Here is a 24499-nt window from a genome sequence, read left to right as displayed (position 1 = left end):
TCCAGCTTTACTGAGCTTTTTTCTTCCCCTTTCTGACTTCCTCAAAAGTGTGGTTAGCCTCAAACCTGGAGAGGAACTCATGACCAGCCTCAAAACCAGATCTGAGGAGTAGCTGGTTTGAAATACTAGAAAGACTTAAAATAACCAGCCCCATCCTTGAGATCCTGGTAAGAGAATGGTTGTGTGCAGAACCTTTCATCACTGTATAAAATGGTATTTCCTGGAATTTTCTGGCAAATGAAACACTCCTGAAGAGTTCATATTTCAGTCTTCCTCTTCACTGACTACACCCAGGAGTTCAGAGCACTGAAATCTGATTTTTAATTATAGAGTTTGCTGAGACTAAGCTTACCTTGCCAGGTACTCCTGACAAATGTGATGCACACTGATAAAAGGCTAGCACATTGTTCATGTCCTTGGTAAACAGACAAAAGCTGCTGCATTTCCTCACTGCACTGAGGGAGTTTTTTCTCATCCCAGCAGAGTTCCCTCAGTGAATCCCCTGCTCAGGGCCACACTGCAGGCCTGGCCTGGCCAAACCAAGCCCAGCTTTGGCAAACTCAGTTTCAGTTTTTCTGCTGTTCAGTTTTTACTTTCCCTTCCAGGCTGGCCCAGGCTCGTGCTCCTCCCCATGGGAAGGGTCAGTGCTCCAAACTCTGCCCTCCTGCCCCAGGAAGGATTTCCCAGGTGGGAGCAAATCTCTGTTCACTGAGGAATTCACAGAGCTCCTTTCCCAGGATACACAACAAGCAAACCAGTAAATGCTACTTAAAATTGTTCTACAGCATTGAAAGAAACAACACATTTCAGCCCAAGTTACTCTGCAGATTCTCAATAACCTTGGAGGAGACAAGGACTCAGTAAGTACCACACAGAGAGGCCCCAGCAGGGCTGGGGAGCACCTGGAAAAACAGAGGCAAAAAGAAGAAATGAATAGAGTGAGGTGGGATCTACCAACCAGGAATGGAGCACTTGCATGTAATAATGCAAATATTTACATTAAGCACAATACAGCAATTTATTTAGATGCTTAAATGAAGAATACAAAGGGAAATAAAGATCACAAAATTATACATACTACAACAGTGTGTCATATATTAGATGGTATAAATGAATACAACACCTTGTTGGTGTTAACTAAAGATAAAACTAAATATCCAAACCCAGCACTTTGTCTGTGTGCTGCTTCAACACAATACACTTTTATACAGATCTAAAAGGTGTCAAAATTAGTAGCTGCAAACTTGTTTCTTGCATGTGATTTTTCTTTTTTAGCTTAAAAGATTTCAGAAAATGGCTCTGAAATGTTTTTCATCAGTTGTCATGTCAAGGATATTCAGAACAAGAAAATTCTATAATACAACAGAGTCCAGATATATTTTTACGTTGCTGGCCTCTGGTTGGAGATTGTACAAGGTTATGTGCAAAAACTAAGTCTGTCAAAATTGATACTAGAGCAGTCTCAAGCTTTGCTAGGGAAACTAGATACAGCATTTATTACACAGCAGGGCAACACTAAAAAAGAGAAACAGATCTATGATGGGTACACAAGAACAGTTCCATAAGCTTCACTTGAATAGGTCTAAAAGACTGTACAAATATACATTTCAACTATTCAGAATGATACATGAAAACTCCGTGTCCCCAGAGTCTGCTATACAGGGCACCAGGAGAGGGCCAGAGACACAACATGGACAAGGTGAGAGGGGTGGAAATGCAGATCAGGAATCCTCTGCTGTCCTGTGCAGCTGGAGCAGCAGCAGCCACTTCACGTGAAGGTACTGTGCTCATGCAGCAGCACTGCCAGCCTCACCTGCAGGGCTGCAGGGCTGCAGGGGGCAGCTGGCAGGGCAGGGCCACCCCAGGGCAGGGCCACCCTCGGGGCGGTGCCACCCCAGGGGCAGTGCCACCCCTGGAGCAGTGCCACCCCAGGGCAGGGCCACCCCAGGGCAGGGCCACCCCAGGGCAGTGCCACCCTCGGGGCGGTGCCACCCTCGGGGCGGTGCCACCCCAGGGGCAGTGCCACCCTCGGGGTGGTGCCACCCCAGGGGCAGTGCCACTCACAGGAGAAGTGCCACCCTTGGGGCAGTGCCACTCTCAGGGCAGGGCCACCCACAGGGGCAGTGCTACCCTTGAGCAGTGCCACCTGCAGGGGTAGTGCCACCCTTAGGGCAGTGCCACCCTTAGGGCAGTTCCACCCCTGGGCAGTGCCACCCTTAGGGCAGTGCCACCCTTAGGGCAGTGCCATCCCTGGGTAGTTCCACCCCTAGGGCAGTGCCCCCCAGGGCAGTGCCACCCCCAGGGCAGTGCCCCCCCAGGGCAGTGCCACCCCTGGAGCAGTGCCACCCTTGGGGCAGTGCCACCCCCAGGGCAGTGCCCCCAGGGCAGTGCCCCCCCAGGGCGGTATCACCCTTAGGGCAGTGCCATCCCTGGGCAGTTCCACCCCTAGGGCAGTGCCACCCTTAGGGCAGTGCCACCCCCAGGGCAGTGCCACCCTTGGGGCAGTGCCACCCCCAGGGCAGTGCCCCCCAGGGCAGTGCCCCCAGAGCAGTGCCCCCCCAGGGCAGTGCCCCCCAGGGCAGTGCCACCCTTGGGGCAGTACCACCCTTGGGGCAGTACCACCCTTGGGGCAGTGCCCCCCAGGGCAGTGCCCCCCAGGGCAGTGCCCCCAGGGCAGTGCCCCCTGCTCATGCCTGCTGGCTGCTGAGCTCCACCCCGGGCAGGCTGCCGTGCATGGGCTCGGCCCCCACGGCCCCGAAGCCGTCGCCATCCTCGCTGTCCATTGTGCTGCTCTGCCAGCCCATCTGCTCGCTGGCCAGCCTCTCCTCCAGCTCCGAGCTGCTCTTCCACTGCGACTGGTCCTTGGACCAAAACCCTTCTACCTTTCCATAGGAACGATTCTTCCACTTGGACTGCTCTTCATCGCTTTCAGATCCTCCCCCCTTGGCCTCCACAGTGGGTTTACTGCTCCCGGCATCTTCGCTCTGGGAAGATTCATCTGTCCACACTTCTGGCTTTACCTCCAACGCGTTATCTTCAAAATCCGACACCTGCTGGGAGCCGGGCCCGCTCTCAGACTGGGAAGCTCCATCCTTCCATTCCACTGCATCATCCTGCTCATCCTGATCCCCTTCACTATCTGAGACCTCACCTACCAGTTTTGTTGGCTCTTCAGCAGCAATCATCTCTTCGTATTTAGAGCTCTCCTCTGGTTTTTGCTCAGCCTTCTCTGGAGCCTGCAAGGTGTTCTCCTCCACGATTTCCTCGGCTATGCTGTCCTGGGGGTTCTGCACTGAGCTGTTGGGTGTGTTCCCTCCCCTGTCAGAGACGCGCTGCCCGAAGGGACTGCGGCTCTCGGTGTATTCCTCCTCCAGGTTTTCGTAGCTGTCTGAGGAACTGTCATTGTCTTTTTCTAAGTTGATCTTTTTATCAACAGTCTTACTGACATTGACTCTGGAATTCTTCTCGTCGTGGTTTTCAAACAGCCATTCAGCATCAAAATCCATCTCGTGTTTGACTTTGTTCAGCTCTTTCATGTTGAAGCCCAGCAGCACCCTGGGTTTGTATTTCTCACAATCCCTAACACACTTCTTCCTTTTGTTGCTGAAGTGAGATGCGATATCAGATTTCCAGAGCCACAAACTGGCCGCCAGCTTTTCGATCTCCCTCCGAGTGGGGTAGGGCTGCTTGTTGAAGTACTTTGTAAGAAATGTTTTCCTGGCTTCGTACGAATCATCTTCGTGACCCTTGGGGTCCAGTGCTAGAACTACAGGTTCTTCAGGCTTCTCCTCAAAGGCAGAGGGGGAGTCGTCGTCGTCCATCTTCCTCTTCTTCATCAGGGGAAAGTCCATGTGCTCGTAGGCGCGTTTGACGGGCGCGGCCGCCGGGGACTGGCCCAGCCGGGACGTCCCTTTGTCCTGCCCGTTCTGGGTCTTGCCCACGCCCCTGCAGTGCACCAGGTGCAGCGTTATGGTGGAGGCTGTCATGTTGCTGGTGTACACGCCCAGGCAGTGGATGCACTTGTAGGTCAGCTTCTTCTCCACGGGGTGAACCGTCTGAATCACCTGGTGCCTCTCCCGGAGGTGATGCGCCAGCGCGTCAGAGATGGGGCCCTTCAGGATTGAAAAGCACAGAGGACACAGAGTTTTCCCCACGTCTTTTTTGTAGGGCACTGCTGCCTGTGGAGAGCTTTTGACGGGCACGTCAGATTTCTCCTGGATTTTGGGCTGCGGTTTGGGCGGGACCGGGGGCGTGTTCTGAGCGTGGTAGGCGACGGACTCGGCAGGAGCATCGCGCAGGTTGTAGGTGGTGACGAGGAGGTGGATGTTGGTGTGGCTGCCCTGCTGCAATGTCAAATCAAAGGTCAGCGTGGAGTCAGTTTTAGGTCCCATCTCCTCGTCCACGTGCACCATGCGCATGTGGGCAGCCATCTTCTCCACGTCGTTGAAGGTGGAGCGGCAGTAGGGGCAGGAGAGCCCGTGGATCAGCATGTGGTTGAGCAGCGTGTCCGTGGGCAGGTAGCGGTTACAGTAGAGACATTTGCTCGTGAAGTTGTGGATTTTCATGATGTAGTTGGCCACTGCAGGCACCTTCTCGGCCTTGTGCTCCTTCTCAAAGTGAACGCTGTACACGTTTTCGGGGAACAGCTCATTGCAGATTGTACAGATTTTCCACTTCTGCGTGGACGAGGTGTTGACAGCAGAAGGGCCTGTAGCAGCCACGGGGGATTTGGAGCCAGACTGAGCCAGAGCTCTGGAGGCCGCCTGGGACTGCGACAGCGACGCCTGCTTGAGCTGCGCCGCCGACAGCGAGGAGTTGGCAGACTGCAGCGAGTACCTGGCTGAGGCCTGGGACCTCTGCTCCCCTCCCAGAGTGTAAGCCCTGCCATTGCCACTCGCTGAAAACTGTTTCATGCTCTGTGATTGTTGGGAAAGAGAAACAGGTGCATTGCCACTGAGGCTGAGCCTCCCCCCTGGCTGACCAACGTAACTGGGGGGCACCGATTTAACCCCGTAGTTGTTCTGCTGTAGGTGCACGTTTGACATCATATTGACTCCTGCAGAGTTTAACGTGGGCTTTGGTATCGTGAGTCTGTTCATCATCTGCTGGGACGAGAGCGAGCGGACGCTGCCGGCGGAGAGGGCGCCCATCCTCTGAGGGAGTCCCATGGGCTTTTTATCCTGGGGCTTGGGAGCTATGAGCATCAAAGGTTTAGACCTGGGCACCACGACGTTGGTGTGGCCTATCATGGCCGTGACCTGGTAGCCGATCCGCTCGTGGTCTTCGATCACGTGCTGCACTAAAGCTTCGTAGGATTTCGGCATGAAAAGGCATCGTTTGCAGTGGATACCCCCCTCCTCTCGGGCACTGGAGCTCAATGGAACTGCTCCATTGAGGGACTTTTCGCCTCCCTTGGCTACGTAAGGAGCAGCAACGTGCTGAAAATGTTCCCTGTAAATGTGCTTTCGAACGATTTCGTAGAGCGGGTCACGGTAAGTGCACTTCTTACAGTAATAAACAGCTTGTTCCACACTGTCAGCCTGCTTGGGTTTAAGGCTCTCGTGTTTGTTTTTATCTTTGAAAGTGCTGATGCCTCCACTGGGTGTATTGGCATTGGGAGCATGGAATATCTTAATGTGCGTTTCCAAAGTCTTTTTGTCGGCGTTGAAGGTACAGTAGGGGCAGTTGAGCAGGATCCTGTTCTCAAAGTCTTCGCTGTGAACATTCCGGAAGTGGCTTTTGTAGGCTGAAAAGAACTTGGAGGAGAAGGGACAGGCGCTGCAGCAGAAGGGCTTTGTCCGATAGTCCTTGAACAGAGAACAGAGCACAGGCTGAACATCCACCAGCACTCCTCACAAGGGAACACCCACGATATTCTCCACACAACCTTTCTAAACAATACTCAGCAGCCCCCCTGCAACTGCCTCAAACCTGCAGTTTGCTCCTCTCCCACTTCTGGCCTGCAGATCAGGCCCTGAAAAGCTGATCACATGAACACAACACAATGTGGTGAGTGCCAAGGGATCACTCGAGGTTTAACCTGGGCAGGTGAGGCTGACTCAGAAGTGTCTTTCCCTGTCAGGCACAAAAAGCCTCCTCCCTGCAGCTCCTTTCTGGGGCAAAGCCAAGCAGGACTGTTTGAGGAAATGAGACTGTGCTCAGATGAGATACTGCCCCCCTGAATCTGCCAAACTTGATAGATCAATATGGATCTAGAACTTCAGCTATTCCAGTGTCTTTATCCATTACACACTTTAATAGCAAAGATGGAATTCCAATCTTTTTTTTCTGAACAAAAGGATTTAAGCTTACCAAGACACAGGCTATACAAGCCCTTAAAGCCACCAAGCCTCTTCCTTGTGATCAAAGCACAAACTTGATTTTTAAATCATTCTCAAACGAGGAACAGAAAGGAATTTGGGAATCCCACCCTTGCAGTTTGCCTGCAGCTTTTGTCCCATTTAACATGGTGCCAATGTAGCTCTTGTCACAGTCTGAACCAACACTGGCCTTAGGGACAGCCACAAGCAGCCTGGCACTTCAGGGGGGTAACACAGAGTCACAGAGGAGGGAGCTGCACTCTCCCTCTGCAGAACCAAGCTGGAATTTCTGCTCTGGCCACCTGCTGAAGCCTCACACACCTGCTGGACACAGGTCCCAACAAACCAACCAACCAAGAGCTGGCTCCTTTTGTATTACAGTTTTTATTCTGGGTTTCCTAGAAAACAGGACCTCAGTGTATTCAATGCAAGATAGTACTAAATGGTCATTTTCAGATTTTTTTTCTTTCAGTAGGAATCCATCACAGGATGGGCCCCAGTTCTCTCTGAGAGCAGGACCTGAGCTGTGAGGGGCTCACACAGGGATTCCTTTGCAGAGGTTTCTGACCTGTCACTGCTGGGGTGACTCTGTCCTGCAGCCCTCACCACTTGCTTGAACCAACAGCATCATTTCCTCCTCCACTACTGCCTATATTCAAAATTCCTTTATTACTGGCTCAGCAGCAAGACCTGCAGTGCCACTGAGCTGCTGTGCAGAACAGAAATGCCCAGAGCAGATGTGGGAGCCAGGGCTGCACTGACAGTGACCCTGCACTGAGCAGCAGTGTCCAGTGAAACAGCTTTGGAAGGGATGGAAACCAGGAATAAAACATTTAAGGAATGGTAAAAGCCTCACTGCCAATTGTATAGAGTTGATGATCCCTTGGCCAGAGGGTTGGAGAAGTTGTGCCAGCCTTGGGACCAGGTGGGAATGGGCTCCTCAGGTGGAGCTGTTGGACTTGAGCATGGAGCCACCAGCTCTGCACATCGACCAGCCAGGCTCCTGAGACACAGCAGGAACAACTTAACACAACTAAGGAAAAAGCACACAGCTTTTTGCTGCTCCTTGAGCTGCCAACACCTGAAAATCCGTGAGGAAAACTGCAGGAAAAGCTCCTGGCATGTCTGGGAAATGCCTCAGTGCCCACTGGAACTCTTACCAACCTGGTTTTTTGTAAGCGACGGGTCCCACAGTCCCACATCCTCCCATGTAGTGTTTTTCAAATAAAAGTCATTAGGTTCAAACTGCTTAAAATCCTGGAGAAGGGAAGATGGGAAGAGAGGACAGAGTCAGAACCAAGGCCCAAGGGTTCCCTTAAGCACCTGAGCACCCCTGCACCCTCCCAGGGCTGCTGGCCAAGGCAGAGACCATCACACAGTGGGGGGGTCTGGGGGCACCTCCTGGGAGGGGGAGAGCTCTGAATATTCTCCACATCACCAAACACCTGCACAACATCTTCACACATCCTCCTGACCAACCCCACACTGTAGTTACAAACTCCTTCCAAAAGCAATCCTGGAGGAAAGTGTTCCCAAACTGATGTGTAGGTTTGGGGGTTTTTTGGCTGCTTTTTCTGGGGGTGGTGGTATTTATTTTGTTTGGTTTTGTTTAGCTTTTAATTAATTTCACACAGGAAGCTTTTAAAGTTGGATATTTGGATGTCCAAGACACCCAATTCTTATTTAAAAAATTATCTTATGAAGCATTTCTTTGGCATTTCACCTTTGGCATGAAGTCAGCAGCATGCAAGGACTCAAAAATAACACTCCCACTGAAATGAATACTGCAAGTTACACTGGCCCAGTTCAGAACTCTCCCCTTAAACATGAGACTTGCTCCACAAATTCTGCAAGCAGGAAGAACTGGCATTTCTTTCTTGCACAAATCACTTCAATGCTTTTAAAGAGACACTGAAAGAACAGGCAGAGCCACAGCAGTGGAGTTTGTCCAGAAGAGCAGCACAAACACCTTCCCTGCAGGAACTGACCTGGGCAGAGGTGATTCTGTAACTCCAGGACCTGCTGCAGCACAAACACTTCCTGAAAACCTCAGACCCATTTCTACCCCAACATCCCTGGTTCTTCCAGCATTATTGGATTTCAGTAGCCACTAATGTTTTTAAGTGTTTACAGGTACACTGAATCTCATGTTTCTGTGGAACTTAAACATGTCTAAAAATAAATCATGGCATACACAAATGCCTCCCTGTCCCCTCACTGTGCAGCATTTCAGCTCTGCCCCTTGGAGGTGCCATACTTACTTCTATATGTTCTTTACAATATTCCAAACCAATGTCACTAAGTATTTTTTTCACAGTTTTCCGGGCCTTCCTTAAACTGCCAAGGTTGTTGACAGGAAGTTGGAACATAGTTTCTATTGGAAAAGAAGAGAAAAAGTTTAAGTCAAATGTGTTTTTATAGTGCTGCACTTTTAATTATCAGTAATTGTCTGTCCCATTCCCCACAGAACTGGTACCATTCCCTAACAATGTTAATTCTCTGCCTTGCTCCCTGCTGAGGCTGCACAGGGCACTTCTACAAAGGCAACAAACTGCAGAACATCCACTGCAGGAGCAATGGGCTGCCTCTGGAAATAACTTCCATTTCTCTAGAGTGTCTGTCTTTAGCAATCCCTACACTGGAGTACTTCAGAACCCAATTCTCTCCTGTGCAAGGAATCCTAACTGATCTGAGAACTGGCAGGCTGAGCCTCAAGGTTTGTGTCAGCCTTGCAAGATATTTCAGTGTCTCTTCAGTGATTAAGATGCTTCTTGTATTCTGCTGTGGTAGGGTAAGAAATTAATGCTGTTTCCTCCCTCTACTGTACTCAGAGCTTAATCTGGCTGTAGCTGTTTAGCAAATGCTCTCCTGGGAAGAGGGGACCTGAAAGCTTGGTCAGATCCCTCCAGAGAGAGCAACCACTGGGAAAAGCCCAAGAGATGGCTAAAACCTCTCTGTGTCCCTGGGAAGTGTCAGCCACCCTCCCAGCAGTGCCACAGCTCCACTGGGCCTGGCTGGGGCTGCCCAGCTGAAGGGAACCCAACTCATGAACTGCTCTTTTCCTATGCTCTCTCCATCCTCACCCCTACTGTAAAAACATGTCTAATACAACCTAGAGCAAGCCAGGTCCCTCTGAAAGACATGAAGAGTGATTTCAGTGCTTCAGAAACACCTCCACTCACTGCATGATCCCATTTGTCAGAAAAAAAAATTCAGTGAAGCAGCTCAATCAAGTATGGTCAGGATTTGAATTAATATTTCCAAGTGAATTTCAAATCCAAGGAGCTCACCAGCAATGCTATTCCTGGTGATTAACATGAACTGCAGGAAGAGCAGTGCATGAACACAGTGCATGTTCAAGCTCCTGACAAGCCAGGCTGCTTTCCTCAAAACCCAAGTCCCCACTTTGAGAATGAAGCCCTGTGCTTGCAAAGAAAAGCATTTCTGGTCTCCTGACACAGGCAGAGTCAGAGCAGAGCTTGGCTTTAGGCACTGATCACTCCTACCTGAGGCAGCCACAAGTCTCAAAATCCTGCTTGCTATCAAACAGCTGATTTCAAAATGCCACTGAACTTCTCCAGAGACACAAATGCTTTCTCTCAATTCCTGTGTCCAATACAGCTGAACATGCACAGGTACCATGATACACAGAAACTCAAAGAAAGCCAGTTATTTACAACTGCCTGAAAACACCTCTGATCTATCTGCAGCATCTTCTTGCCTCTGCTCTTTGCCTGCCTATGAAATTCCCTGGATCTTCCTATCACCACCCATCATAACAGAAGATAGAGTTAGGTCTTCACACCTGAAACCTGAACTTTTAAATGTCAGGTTTTAACATCAACCTCAACTGGCAAGTTCTGCTGGATAGGTGAATCCAACTCACCTAACTGACCTCAGAATAAAGCTGCAGATGTGATTACAACCCTCTTAGGAACATCATTAAAAAGAATGAAATAAAGCATCAGTTTTACCTTCTCTTATACATGAGATTGACCCTTCCCTTCCTAATGTTCTCATTTATTTTTACTCTGAAGACTGAGAAAACCTGAGCTTTTTAGTGATCTGACAACCAGAATTACCAGCTACAGTGTTGAACAAAGCATTAGGTGTGAACAAGTGTGTAAAACAGACATTTGTATCAGCAAGGTGCAAAGCCAGCCTGTTCTGCCCCATCGTGTCCCACTCAGACACACCCAGCTCAATCTTGTCTAATCAGCAGTGTAAGAACTCTAGTTCATCACAGCAGGTTTTGAACCAATTTTAAAACAGATATTATTTGCTGTTATTTCTGTGCATGCTTATAAAACAACTGCTCCTGCTCTGTGTCCCCTCTCCCCCTCACCATCCCAAGGTCCATGCTCTCTGTGCTCTTTCCCCTCTCCTTGCTTTGCAGTTTCTCAGCCTCCTGGGTCCTTACCTCTCTCATTTTCCCTCTTCTCCTCCTCCCTGTGCCAGCTCCCAGTGTCCACGTTCCTGCGGCGCTCTCTCTCATCCTGTCTCCACCTCTTCTTGATGTCCTTGTCCTTGACTTGCTCGTTTTCTCTCCTCTTCTCATCATCCCTGTGCCATTTGATTGTTTCTGTAGTTTTCTGGGGCTCCACGCTTCTTTTGAGATAGTCTTGTCTCCTCCTCCTCTTTTTTAACATATCCCTTTCCCTGGCACGAGCCTGCTTTTCTTTCTGGGAAAGAAAAGCTTTACGGGGCATCATGAGCTGCTGCTGTACCTGCAATAATATGGGATGCATGGAATAATGCACTCTGCACATCACTCGGGCACAGCAGCTCACCTGGGGCTGCACACACTCACTTCAGCCCAGGCACTGCCTGCTCCTGCTCCTCCCTCCTGAGCCCTGCACTGACCCCAGCCCAGCAGTGACAGTGACACTCCTGTCCCCTCCCTGCAGCTCCTCCTCCCCCAGAGCCTCAGGCATTGCTGCTCCTGCTGTGTGTTCACAGAGCTGAGATGGGAATGGGGACCTTCAACCTGTCTCCTCTCTTCCTGGAGACATTTAATCCAGTTTAAAGGTGCTCATTTTTCTTTCCAGACCTCCATCTCCACCCAATCTGGGTGAAAATGGCTCTCCTGGCTGGAAGGAGGGATTAGGAGACAAGCCACAATCTGAAAAATTGTGTAAGCTTTGTTTCCTGGGGAAACCTGGCCAAAACATTTAACTGCAGTTAATGAAATAAATCCTGACTCATCTACCCAGACTTCCTCCAAGTGTGTTATGTCTTGGTATTCACAGGAACAAAGGGAAAAAAACGAGATTATTTACTTGGAGCATTCCTGAGGGGTGGGGTTTCTCGGGGTTGGTGTTTTGAGGCTTGGGGCTTTTTGTTCCTAAAGAGGTGTCAATGGAGACTACACTGAACAAATTGTTTTTACTTCTGGTTGTTTCTCTCTAATCACCCAACACATTCACATTTTCAAATGTAACAGGGTTAGTACCTGAAATTTTGAAATCATGGAAGAATTTATACCATTATTGGTAACCTTTAAATATTTTTTTATGGACACAATGAGCAACGTTTCAGAAATGGCAAACTGCAATTGTAGGCCAGGTCTGAGTTTTTTAGTTGGGTTTGTGTTAAGTTTTGAAGAAAGATTTGCAGAGGTCTAATCAAAATTAAAACTGCAGAAAGGACAAAATTACTAGATTACAATACTTAAGCAAAGCCTAAAACAAAATGAAACAAATGTACTTTTAAAAATTAGCTACCTTATGGAAAGCACTTGTTCCCAGCATGCAATACTCCATCTTTTTCCTACAGAAAAAGCAATGTTTCAAACCCTTATTCTAAAAGCTGTTCCTTTCCCCTACAATACACCCCACCCCACACACTTAAACCCTCTACTCTGGTCCATTGCCTTTGTTAGGTCTGTATCATGATCCCATGGCTTTCATTCCAATAATTCAACCCCAAATTTCTTAATATCCATAATAATGCTAAAAGGGAAGGGCTGCAGCAGAGTCAAACACCATAATCAAAAAAATTCATGCAGTGTGGTAACACATTAGTACATAAAATTCAGATTATGCTAAAAATTACTTCATTAAAAGGGCAGCTCTCTACCAGACAGCCTGGGTTTGGGTATTAAATATTTCTCAGTAACAGTTGGCACTAAAATCAAAAAGCAACGGGAACCCAGGATCAGCATCCTCGGTGCAACCCAGACACTGCAAATCTGTACCATAGCTGCAGTTCTCTGTGGGCTGGCTGCCAGCACATTACTGCTGTTTACTAGAGCAAACTTAACTCATTAGCTTTGGAAATGGACATTATCATTACACTTTTATCAGTAACCTGGTTCCATTTCAATAACAATAACAAGAGGTAAATTGCAAGTGAAACACATCATGCAAATGATTCTCCCTCTCCCACCCAAGGCAAGTACCAACATTTCAATCTGTCATTGTTACATTTTCTTTCATTTGTTTTTGGTTTCTTGTTGGAGGTTTTTCCTCCTTTGGTTTTATCTTTTCACAGGATTCTTCCCTCCCCTCCCTTTATACAGCCCACTTGGACTGATCAGTTTATAGACAAATGATAGAAAATACCTTAATAAAAACCATTTCAGTTAAATTTCCAAAATTAAACATTTCACTTAAAATCGAAATAACTAATGTCACATTTCAAGGAAAAACTTAAAGGGACATCCAACTTAAACTGAAGATCTCTGAATTTCCCTATCCCAAGGCAGAATGTTTCCCCCAGAAACATTCCCCATTGCAGAGGCATCTCTCCTGCAGTCTGAACCAGCTTTCACTTTCACCTCTGATGGTTATAAACTGACAGAAGAGGGAAAGTTCAAGCAGGAAACCAATTAATCTGCACCGAGGCTGCCAGAGTGATTGACCCCAAAGCCTCCCAACCTCTTCATTTCTCTAGACTCCAAGTTGGTGCTCCTTTAAGTCCCAAATGTCCAAACCTCAGAAGTCAACAGTCAAAACTATCTTTAAACTACTTTTTGCCCATACTTTGCTAAACGAAAATCTTTACTCCTCCCCATGTCTGCAGTACTTCTGATGGCATTTACCTCCAAAATGAATGGTGCTTGGGCGTCTCAGACTCATTGGACAAGTTTCAAGCACAATCCTCCACAGCCAATTCTCCTTGCAGAATGCCCCTCAGGGCTGTCACAGCCCCTGGGGGAGCCCAGGGCACACAGCAAGGCTCATATCCTGCTGGACAAAACAGAGAAGACAAGAGGTAAGAGCAGTGCCAGGGGCACAGTGACAAAGGCCAGCAGTGCCAGGCAGGGCAGCTGTGCTGCAGCAGGGCTGAGCAGCTCTGTGCTCCAAAATCCATTCTGATTCTGCTGGGGACACTGCCCCAGCTCTGAAAGCCAGCAGTGCAGAGGCTGGGAATGCCCCTCCTCTGCTGAGCTCACCCCCAGGTGCACCTCACCTGAGCTGGCACAGCACAGCAGAGCTGCCCTGGGCACCTGGGACACTGGCACCATGCTGGCACCATCCCACACAAGCAGCTGAGAGCACAGTGGCACCTCAGACGTGCCCTTCAGCTCTGGGCACACACACTCCTCTGGGAAACACAGACTGGCACAGGATGGGCAGTCTGGGGGAATGGCAGCTGAGTGATCACTCTGCTGCAAGGCTGATCCCTCTTCAACTGACATCACCCACAGATACAAAGTCAGGCTTGCACAGACTGGAAACACAACACCTAACATTAGAACCATGAAATCTGAAACTACCAAATCTAAAGTTTATAAAAGCAAAACTTGTTGAGTCATTAATAATTACTCTGTCATGGAGTAAGACAATATTAATGGTTAGATTTTAATCTCTTGATTATTCAGACAGAACAGCCTGAAGTACAGAGTGCTTTTCCTTGGCAAGAACACTTCTAATACAAGACACTACAACATTTCAAGAAATTAAAATGGACAACATTTTAAAAATATTTCACACGGCAGCAAAACAGAATAGTGGATTATTGCATGTGCTTTAGCAAGAGCATCACCCATCCCTTCATTTCACACTGAATCATTTCCTGACTGCAAGGCAGACTTTGTGCCCCTGAGTGTACAGCAAGCCCAAAGGAACTCTCTCCCAGGGAGTCCCCCTGCAGCAAACAGCTCTGGGTGAGGAGCCATCAGCCTCCAGAGCAGATCAGTGGCAATTCCTGCATCAGGCTGATGATTCTGAGCTCAGGGAACTCCTTCAGCCCATGCTGGGTCTCCAGGACACTGAGGATCACTGCCCTGTGCTGTGCTGCTGACAAGGATCCCCAAGCACCTGGCAATGCTTCTTACTTTATGTCATCCCAATCCCTTTGATTTTAGCCACTATTTTGCCAGTATTTCAAGCTGAAGAAGTTACTGGTTTATATCTAACAGCCCAACACAGAATCATACATCAGAGCTGGCAGCAGCTCTGTGCTCCTGGGCAAGATGAAACAAGACTGAATATTGTGCTTTTTATTTCCCTACTCTGCTTTTGAAGGAAGGTAACTTTTAACAATTTGCCCAGCAAACTGTCTGTCATGGCATGCTCCAAAAGCCAGCCATGAAACACTTGCAGAGAAGGCTGGTAGTGGAACACTGAGGGAAATCTCTTAAATACAGGGAAAATATGCAAGAAAATGAACCTGTGGTTCCCACAGCAACAAGCAAAGCTGCCTCAGTGTGTATGCAGGTTAAATTCTGGTCTGTGGTGTGATGGTGTAGAATATTCTATACCCACATGAGGATAGTGATGGCCTGTCCTGGGACTCTGGCACCTGCAATTCCAGGACAGCTGTGCAAGGAACAGTGACAGCCAGGAAGCACAAGGGTTATCTCAGGGAGCAGTGAGCAAGTGAGACAAAAAAGGAGTAGAAGCACCAGAGAAAAGAGAGAAGAGAGAATTTGGGAGAACAGAAACTACTGAGAGCTTCCTTGAAAGTAAGAGTTGCAATTAACTCTGTCTCCTCCCAGTAGTGAGTGATTGAAGAGTCTATTCCAACATACCTCTCACTGGCTGACACTGAACATTTTCACTTTCTTCCCTTGGACTCTTCCCTCTCCTCCTTATTTAAGCATTTCTGGCCTAGTTTTGTGAGGGCTGTGCACCCACACTCCTGTGAAGGTAATGAGATTTGCAGTTCAGCAGCACATCTGAAATGCCAGACACTGAGGGCTCCTTTTGCAATCCCTCTAATCCTGGAGGGAGGCAGTTTTGTAACAGCCACATTTCCATGGGGAGCACCACCTCAGCCTGCCCTGGGCCACCTGCAGCAGGGATTTGGGGTGCAGAGCCAGCCCCAGCCCTCCTGCTCGGGTCTGTACCCAAAACAGGGCTGGGCACCTGAAAGAGGAACCAACACAAACCCTAAATTACACCTCTGAAAAGCTCAGCTTCAAAACTGAGATTACCAAACTGACAGAAACCCCCAAGTGTGAGCTGCTACCTGGACAAAGCACTGCAAGACCTGAGCCAGCTGTGCACAGGGCACACTCCAGCTCTCCCTCACAGGCAAACAGGCAATTTGTTTACAGCCCCTTTGTCAAAAAGCCAAGGATTTAAAAATATGAAAAACCACTTCAGAGATTAGATCAGCAGCTTCCAAAACCAGTTTCAAGTCGTGTGTCAAAACAAAAGGACCATTTCACACCAGCTCTCAGGGCATCCTACACAAACATGGCCTCAGGACAGAAATTCATCTGAAAAAAAGCCACCTTATCTTTGGGAGGAAATTCTGAGACTAAAAAAATTTAACATCTTGTTTCAGCGGTTACAGGCAATTTTCAACAAACTCTGGTTTGCACCTTTTTGTTTGCCTAGCCTCAGCTTGACTCTTGCATTAAGAACTCCCAACTTGCCATCTGAGGAAGAACTCTGGAGGCAGCTGGAGTGAAGGAATCAGCAAGGCTGATACACCTCAGCCTCCATTCATTCTTTATTTAAGCTAAAACCCACCTTCTGCAGGCCAGCAGACAGAGATCTCCTAAGTCATTCACACACTTCTCATTCTTGCTCAATTTCTGGAATTTTCCACTGGAGCCCGAAGCTCCATCTGGTGGGTGTGGACACTCACTGCAAAACTGAGCAGGAATTAACTGTTTCCTCATCCTTCTCTTCAGCAGGAGTCCCAGGCACGGTGGCATCTCCGTGTCCCATGTGAAATACAAAACGGTCCAATTTTGATTGCTCTGGGAAGCACAACTCCTCATTTGTGTTCTGATGAGCAATCTGCTTCCCCAGGCTCTGCTGGGAACTCCTGGTGGGTTTTCTGATTTTGATGGTGTAGGCTGAGGTATGCTAAAGAATGCTGGTAGCTGTAGTGGAATGTTTTCTGAGGGATCTTTAAGGCCACATCACCTCTGGCAACCTCTGCTGCAATCTGAAAAGGACTCTGAAATCGTGTCCATTCTCTAGGGCACAGGAAATCCTGAATTAGAGGCACTCTCAGCTCCAGAATTTCTTGCACACCTCCTGCCATCTTAGAGAATATCTTTTGTGACTGTTCAAGACCTCCACAGATAAAGGTTTATATGCACATAGCATGGGTAGTTAAATCAATATTCAATACACATCCTCAGTGTGAGAGCCAGCCTTATTCAGTGCTATTTCTAAAAGATTTTGGTGTGAAATGCAATAAAGCCTGCACATCTTGCAGAAATTTGAAATCCAGACTGGAGATCATTGAAGCACAAAGGATATTATTTGCTTACACCATGATATCTACACTTCAGTGATCAGGAAAAAAGGCTGCATGAATATGCACTACAATTCCAAAATAATCCTCATCTAGATTGTAGCTAAGCATGAACAATCCAGAATAAAAATAATTTTGGAAATAGAAGCATGTTTAATAAAAGAGCAGTTACCATTTAAATTAAATAAAGAATCATCTTAAAATTTTCAATCCATTTTCAAAAGCTCACAAAAACATTTGTGCAATTAAACAAATACAGCCCAGTAGTCACTGTAAAATGTGCAAGAACAAAGCAAATAATCAATATAGACACAATTTATGATTAGACTACAGTGAGTGGGGACTGCAGGTGAGAATGGCTCCCTGCCCTGTGTGCCACATTTCTGACACCAGCACAGAGCACAGCCAGAGCACAGCCAGAGCACAGCCAGAGCACAGCTAAACACAGTCTGAGCACAGCCTGAGCACAGCCTGAGCACAGCTAAACACAGCCAGAGCACAGCCAGAGCACAGCTAAACACAGTCTGAGCACAGCCTGAGCACAGCCTGAGCACACCCTGAGGATCAGCCAGAGCACAGCCAGAGCACAGCCAGAGCACAGCCTGAGGATCAGCCAGAGCACAGCCTGAGCACAGCCTGAGCACAGCCTGAGCACAGCCAGAGCACAGCCTGAGCATAGCCAGAGCACAGCCTGAGCACAGCTAAACACAGCCTGAGCACAGCTAAACACAGCCTGAGCACAGCCAGAGCACAGCTAAACAGAGTCAGAGCACAGCCAGAGCACAGCCTGAGCACAGCCTGAGCACAGCCTGAGCACAGCCAGAGCACAGCCAGAGCACAGCTAAACACAGCCTGAGCACAGCCAGAGCACAGCCAGAGCACAGCCTGAGCACAGCCTGAGCACAGCCAGAGCACAGCCAGAGCACAGCCTGAGCACAGCTTGAGCACAGCCAGAGCACAGCCTGAGCACAGCCTGAGCACAGCCTGAGCACAGCCAGAGCACACCCTGAGGATCAGCCAGAGCACAGCCAGAGCACAGCCAGAGCACAGCTTGAGCACAGCCAGAGCACAGCCTGAGCACAGCCAGAGCACACCCTGAGGATCAGCCAGAGCACAGCCAGAGCACAGCCAGAGCACAGCCTGAGCACACCCTGAGGATCAGCCAGAGCACAGCCAGAGCACAGCCAGAGCACAGCCAGAGCACAGCTAAACAGAGTCAGAGCACAGCCAGAGCACAGCCAGAGCACAGCCTGAGCACAGCCTGAGCACAGCCAGAGCACAGCCAGAGCACACCCTGAGGATCAGCCACAGCACAGCCTGAGCACAGCCTGAGCACAGCCAGAGCACAGCTAAACACAGCCTGAGCACAGCCAGAGCACAGCCTGAGCACAGCCAGAGCACAGCCAGAGCACAGCCTGAGCACAGCCTGAGCACAGCCTGAGCACAGCCAGAGCACAGCCAGAGCACAGCCTGAGCACAGCCAGAGCACAGCCAGAGCACAGCCTGAGCACAGCCTGAGCACAGCTAAACACAGTCAGAGCACAGCCTGAGCACAGCCAGAGCACAGCCTGAGCACAGCTAAACACAGCCTGAGCACAGCCAGAGCACAGCCAGAGCACAGCCAGAGCACAGCCTGAGCACAGCTAAAAACAGCCTGAGCACAGCCAGAGCACAGCCTGAGCACAGCTAAACACAGTCAGAACACAGCCAGAGCACAGCCTGAGCACAGCCTGAGCACAGCTAAACACAGCCTGAGCACAGCCAGAGCACAGCCAGAGCACAGCCAGAGCACAGCCTGAGCACAGCCTGAGCACAGCCTGAGCACAGCCAGAGCACAGCTAAACACAGTCAGAGCACAGCCTGAGCACAGCCAGAGCACACCCTGAGGATCAGCCAGAGCACAGCCTGAGCACAGCTAAACACAGTCAGAGCACAGCCTGAGCACAGCCTGAGCACACCCTGAGGATCAGCCAGAGCACAGCCAGAGCACAGCCTGAGCACAGCTTGAGCACAGCCTGAGGATCAGCCAGAGCACAGCCTGAGCACAGCCTGAGCACACCCTGAGGATCAGCCAGAACACAGCCAGAGCACAGCCAGAGCACACCCTGAGGATCAGCCTGAGCACAGCCAGAGCAGAGTTTGGGGCAGAGCAGCCCCTTCCCTCACCCTCACTGCACTGCTGGGCCTGGGCCAAGCCCCGGGAAACAGAACAGCTCCAGCCCTGCCCGGGCAGCTCCTGCACACACAGACAGACAGACACACACTGACAGACAGACACACTGACAGACACAGACACTGACACACACAGACACTGACAGACACAGACACTGACAGACACACTGACAGACACAGACAGACACTGACAGACAGACACACTGACAGACAGACAGACACACACACACACTGACAGACACAGACACTGACACACACAGACACTGACAGACAGACACACACACACAGTCTGACACACACACTGACAGACAGACACACACACACTGACAGACACACACACACTGACAGTCTGACACACACACTGACAGACACACACACAGACAGTCTGACACACACAGTGACAGACACACACACACAGACAGTCTGACACACACACTGACAGACAGACACACACACAGACAGTCTGACACACACTGACAGACAGACACACACACAGACAGTCTGACACACACACTGACAGACAGAGACACACTGACAGACAGACACACACACACAGACAGTCTGACACACACACTGACAGACAGGCACACACAGACACACAGACAGTCTGACACACTGACAGACACTGACAGTGACATACACTGACAGACAGACAGTCTGACACACACTGACAGGCACAGACAGACACAGACACTGACAGACAGACACAGACACTGACAAACACAGACACTGACAAACAGACACACTGACAGATAGACACACACACAGAGACAGTCTGACACACACTGACAGAGACAGTCTAACAGACACACAACTGACAGACAGACACAAACACACACAGAGACAGTATGACACACACTGACAGACACACAAAGTCTGACACAGACACACGGACAGACACAGACACACAAACACACAGTCTGACACACACACACAAACACAACATAGACACTGACAGACCACAGACACACACACACTCACACAAATACAGATAAGCACACACAACATACACTCACACAGAACAGACACACACACAGACAAACACACACAACACAGACACACACACAGACCCACACACTTACAGACACACTGAAACAGACCACAGACAAACACACACAACACTGACACACAGAGATAAACACACAAACCACAGACACACTGACAGACACAGATAAACACACACACAGACCCACACACTTACAGCACAGACACACTGAAACAGACCAAACACACACAACACTGACACACAGAGATAAACACACAAACCACAGACACACTGACAGACACAGATAAACACACACACAGACCCACACACTTACAGCACAGGCACACTGAAACAGACCAGACAAACACACACAACACTGACACACAGAGATAAACACACAAACCACAGACACACTGACAGACAAACACAGATAAACACACACAATACAGACACACTGAAACAGACCACAGACACACATACAAACACAGCACTGACACAGATAAGCACACACACCACACACAGAACAGACACACACACACACACACTCTCTCCCAGACACTCTATCCCCAGGCAGAGCACAGGGCAGCCCTGCTGTGCCCAGCAGCCCCAGGCAGAGCTGCTGAGGGGCAGCACAAACCAGCACACAGCAGAGCACAGAACACTTTCCCCAGCTCATCCAGGGCTGCCAATCCACGCTGCCTCAGACAGCAGATCCATCACATACTGGAGGGATCTGGCCAACTGGCTGCATGAGTTTCCCAGGGGTAAAAATAGGCCCTGCAGGAGGCTGCTGCTGCTTGTTTTGCCTTGCCTTACACTTCACACACGCCAGGCACAAACGCTGCCATTCCAGCAGGGAAAGGCTGTAAACAAGAGCTGCAGATCAGCCCTGCACTGCACATTTCTTACCTCTCTCCCTTCCTGCCTAAGCACAGCTCCCAAGGGCTCCAGTCCCTGCCTACATTCCAGTGTTAGGCCACCTCAGCTACTGCTGTCTTCCATCTGCCTCAGGAACCTTCCACAGGCAAAGGGCTTCATAGCAGCAGCAATGGGGAAACAAAACAAACAAGATCACAAACTTGAGTTTGACTACTTAGGTGGGAAAAAAAAAAAAGCATTTTAAGACCACTATCTTGCCCACTTCGATTTCCAGAGCCATTTTGTCCCCTCACTGTTGCTGCTATGAAGCTGCACCACCAGCAGCTTCCTTGGCCCAGCTGCAGCAAGAGCAGAGTCCCATCAGGAATCAGAGCACAGAGAGGGAGAACAGGCTGAAAGAAAGCATTGGCTGAGAGCTGGGAGAGGAGCTGGGGCAGGGAAGGAACAGCCAGCACTGAAGGCAGGATTGAGAGCAGGCCCTTTCCTCCACCTGCAGGACAGGAGGAGTCTGAGTGCTCCCTCAGGGAACAGCTGCTCACACAGTTCCTTTATTTTTGTTTCTTGTAAATTGTTTTAATTTATCTACTTGAGAAATAGATATTAAATGAAAGAGTTTTGCCATGTGATCTGCATACATCTGCAGGTGTGATGTGGCCACAGGGTCAACTACACAGGCCTTGGACTCAACAGCCACTGTCAGTTTTCATCTAAATAGACTCTAATGTCACCTTAAAAACAAAACAAAACAAAAAAAAAAAAAACTACAGTAAGGATATAAATGGTGGTAACTGAAAGTGACTCACTACAGAAAAAAAAGCATTTACTCCATTCTTACTCCAAGCCATCAACCCTCATTCACATTCAAGAGCACTACAGAGAAATCAGAGACACTAAATACAAGCTCTTTCCAAGGGTGTAACAATTTGGCCATCCTGCCAAAAAGGGCATTCTTCCCTTATGTGTCAGGTGAGGTAAAATAAACCTCCCACATACACTGAAGTTATAGGATATTTTATTTTTAGTAAAACTAAATTAACATCAACAAGGGTTCTTTGTCTTGCAATGCAAAGAGACTCAGAGCAGCACCTTTCACTGTCATCTCCATCTCTTACACTATCTGGAAACACCTCTAGCAACAGACCTATTTATATGAGCAGAACTATCCCCTCATTAAAAATGCTGCTGTTACAATTATGTTTATAGGAACCAGACCCTATATATACATACATAAATCACAGAGCAGCTCTTGAGTCAATATGAAAAAAAACAATTGTGTGATGCTTGTTCAGATACAGGCCAGCACAGTCTGCTGTTGCCTTTTTAAACAAGCATGTTGCATGCATCTTAAAGAAAGTAATCCCACTAGATGTAGCATTATTAACATACAGACTCAGCTGAACCAATGACTTTTAAAAATTCCTCAATCTTGCCCATGCAGGTAGAGCAGCTCCAATGTCACCTGTGAATCAAGAACACATGGAGCAGCTGCAGCCCCAGAGCTGTTCCCTGCCTCTCCTGGCACCTCTCCTACAGTTTTTAAACGGGTCCTCCTCAAATCTGACACTGCTTTGTTCATTCCAGTGGAATTTTGTCTCCCTTAAACATCTCAAGTAGCGGAGCAAAGACAACTTCCCCTTTCTAAAAACAAAACCCCACAAAAACCACCCCAATACATTTCCTATTGAGCTGCTAAATCTCAATTGCAGCCACCTCAAAAGAAACACATGAAGCCAGGAGTTTCCACAAAATCACTTGCTTCAACTTCCTTCTTTGCATCAATCAAATCAGCTGCCATCTTAATAACAAGCTATAAAATATATATTTGGACTGTATGACCTGTGACTACTGATAAGATTCTGATATGCTTCTGTGTCCCAGGAATTCCATGGTAAACTTCAATGTTTACTTTCAGTGTTTATGTTATTACAGAGTGGTAAAGCTGAGCTGGGAATAATCACCCATTATTCACCCTGCAGCGTGTGAGCAGCACACCTCACCTGGCCCACAAGACGTGTCCTGCCTTTCCCTGCAGCTCACAGAGCTGAGCAGCACCAGCAAAGCAGAGCTCACCCTGTGTGCCAGTGCAGGGACCAGGGCAGTGCCAGGCAGCACTTCTGCCCTACACACACAAACACTGCAGGTTCCTCTTCTCAGCCTGAGGAGCCACACGCCCTCCTGGCTGCTGTGTTTGTGCAGCTGATGCTGAACACTGCAGGGCATGAACCTTCCAAACAGGCAGAAGTTCCTCTCCTCTGCAGACTTTTCATTCCCAGCTTGACACCTGTCTGTCCCACCTTTCACCTTCCTCAGCCCCTGCAGATCCAACAGCCTAACACAGTGAATGACAGGCTCCTCATGACAATACACCCTGAAGCAGAAATAGTGCTGCCCTAAAGAGATGCCTTCTACAAACCTGCCTGATGGACCAGCACTTCAATTCAAAACAAAAATCTATTTAGTAATGGGCCACTAAAACTGTATCAGTTTTCAATGATCTCAGAGATGCCCCCTGGGAGCATCTCCTGTCTATTGGACACCAAAAAGTCACTCTTGAATGCTAACCAAGAAATAACACTAAGTTGAGCAAAGGGCAGCTAACCACCAAAACCAGTGCAAAACCATCTGGCTTAGTATCCCTTTTGGAGACAAGTTATTTCTCGTGTGTCAAAAGGACATCTCTATTTAGACTGAAGTTGGAAGTATTTGCTGTAATGATCTTCAGAAAAGGTAACCACTCTGTTACAGCACATCAGCACCGGGTGCAATTCTCTTAACAACACAGTGTTATTCTTCTGCTGTCTCTTCTAAGATTTCAGCACATATCATGGTAGATGTCCATCTACTGATATCAAATTACTGCCCAACATCTGCAACTGCACATCTGCAAAGGAACCAAGCCGTGCTTTGGTTTGTTATTAGAAGCAGAAAAAAAAAAAAGGCTTTTCTGTTTCTTAAGCAGACTGATCCATCTTTCTCACCTAGATGGATGACAACTTGTGATTGTGAGTTTGCAGAGTCCTGAAGTGAAAGTTTTCCCGAGCAGGAGACCCTGCAGGAGGGAGCAGTGCTGGGCACAGGGGGCTGAGCTGCACAGCAGCCAGCTAAGGTCGGTCCATGCTACCCTGACAGGCGGGAATCCTCTGCCTCCGTTCCCTCCCAACAGAAATAGAAAATAGCAGCACAAAGAAGCGGAAACACAGCTAGGGAAAAAAAACACAACTTCAGAAAAAGGGGCATTTCTCTACAAGGAACGCGAACATCTTTGACACCTACCAAACGGCTTAACTGCACCCAGCAAACAGCGACCACCAACAGCTGGGAGTGCCCGGTTTTGGGGTCCCAGACAAAGCCCCTGGAGGCCCGCCGCAGGGCGGGGGCTGCAGCCAGGCGCCCCGAGCTGGGCCATCCCCGGGCCCGGCCCGCCGTGTCCCCGGTGCCCCCCCGCTCCCGCCGCAGCGGTGCCCGGCGCGCAGGGCGC

The 24499-nt window shown here is 48.9% G+C and overlaps 1 protein-coding gene and 1 long non-coding RNA gene across 2 annotated transcripts in view; one reads left to right on the top strand and one right to left on the bottom strand.

Moving 5' to 3' along the window:
* LOC306809855 overlaps positions 1-24499 on the top strand; it is a 639653-nt gene that overhangs the window by 163726 nt on the left and 451428 nt on the right. The window lies entirely within an intron of this gene.
* Positions 994-24431, bottom strand: ADNP (activity dependent neuroprotector homeobox). The gene is made up of 8 exons (XM_079321728.1): positions 24000-24431; positions 21052-21174; positions 13363-13507; positions 12044-12089; positions 10741-11047; positions 8582-8694; positions 7485-7577; positions 994-5807 (listed from the first exon to the last, which is right to left on the bottom strand). The coding sequence occupies exons 4-8, from the start codon at positions 12080-12082 to the stop codon at positions 2688-2690; spliced, it is 3672 nt and encodes a 1223-aa protein (XP_079177854.1). The 5' UTR covers positions 12083-12089; positions 13363-13507; positions 21052-21174; positions 24000-24431; the 3' UTR covers positions 994-2687.

This window comes from Erithacus rubecula, assembly GCF_903797595.1.
Source record: "Erithacus rubecula genome assembly, chromosome: 18".
Classification (NCBI taxonomy): Eukaryota; Metazoa; Chordata; class Aves; order Passeriformes; family Muscicapidae; genus Erithacus; species Erithacus rubecula.
Note: the sequence above shows the minus strand (reverse complement) of the source record. Positions and strands in the feature narration are given on the sequence as shown.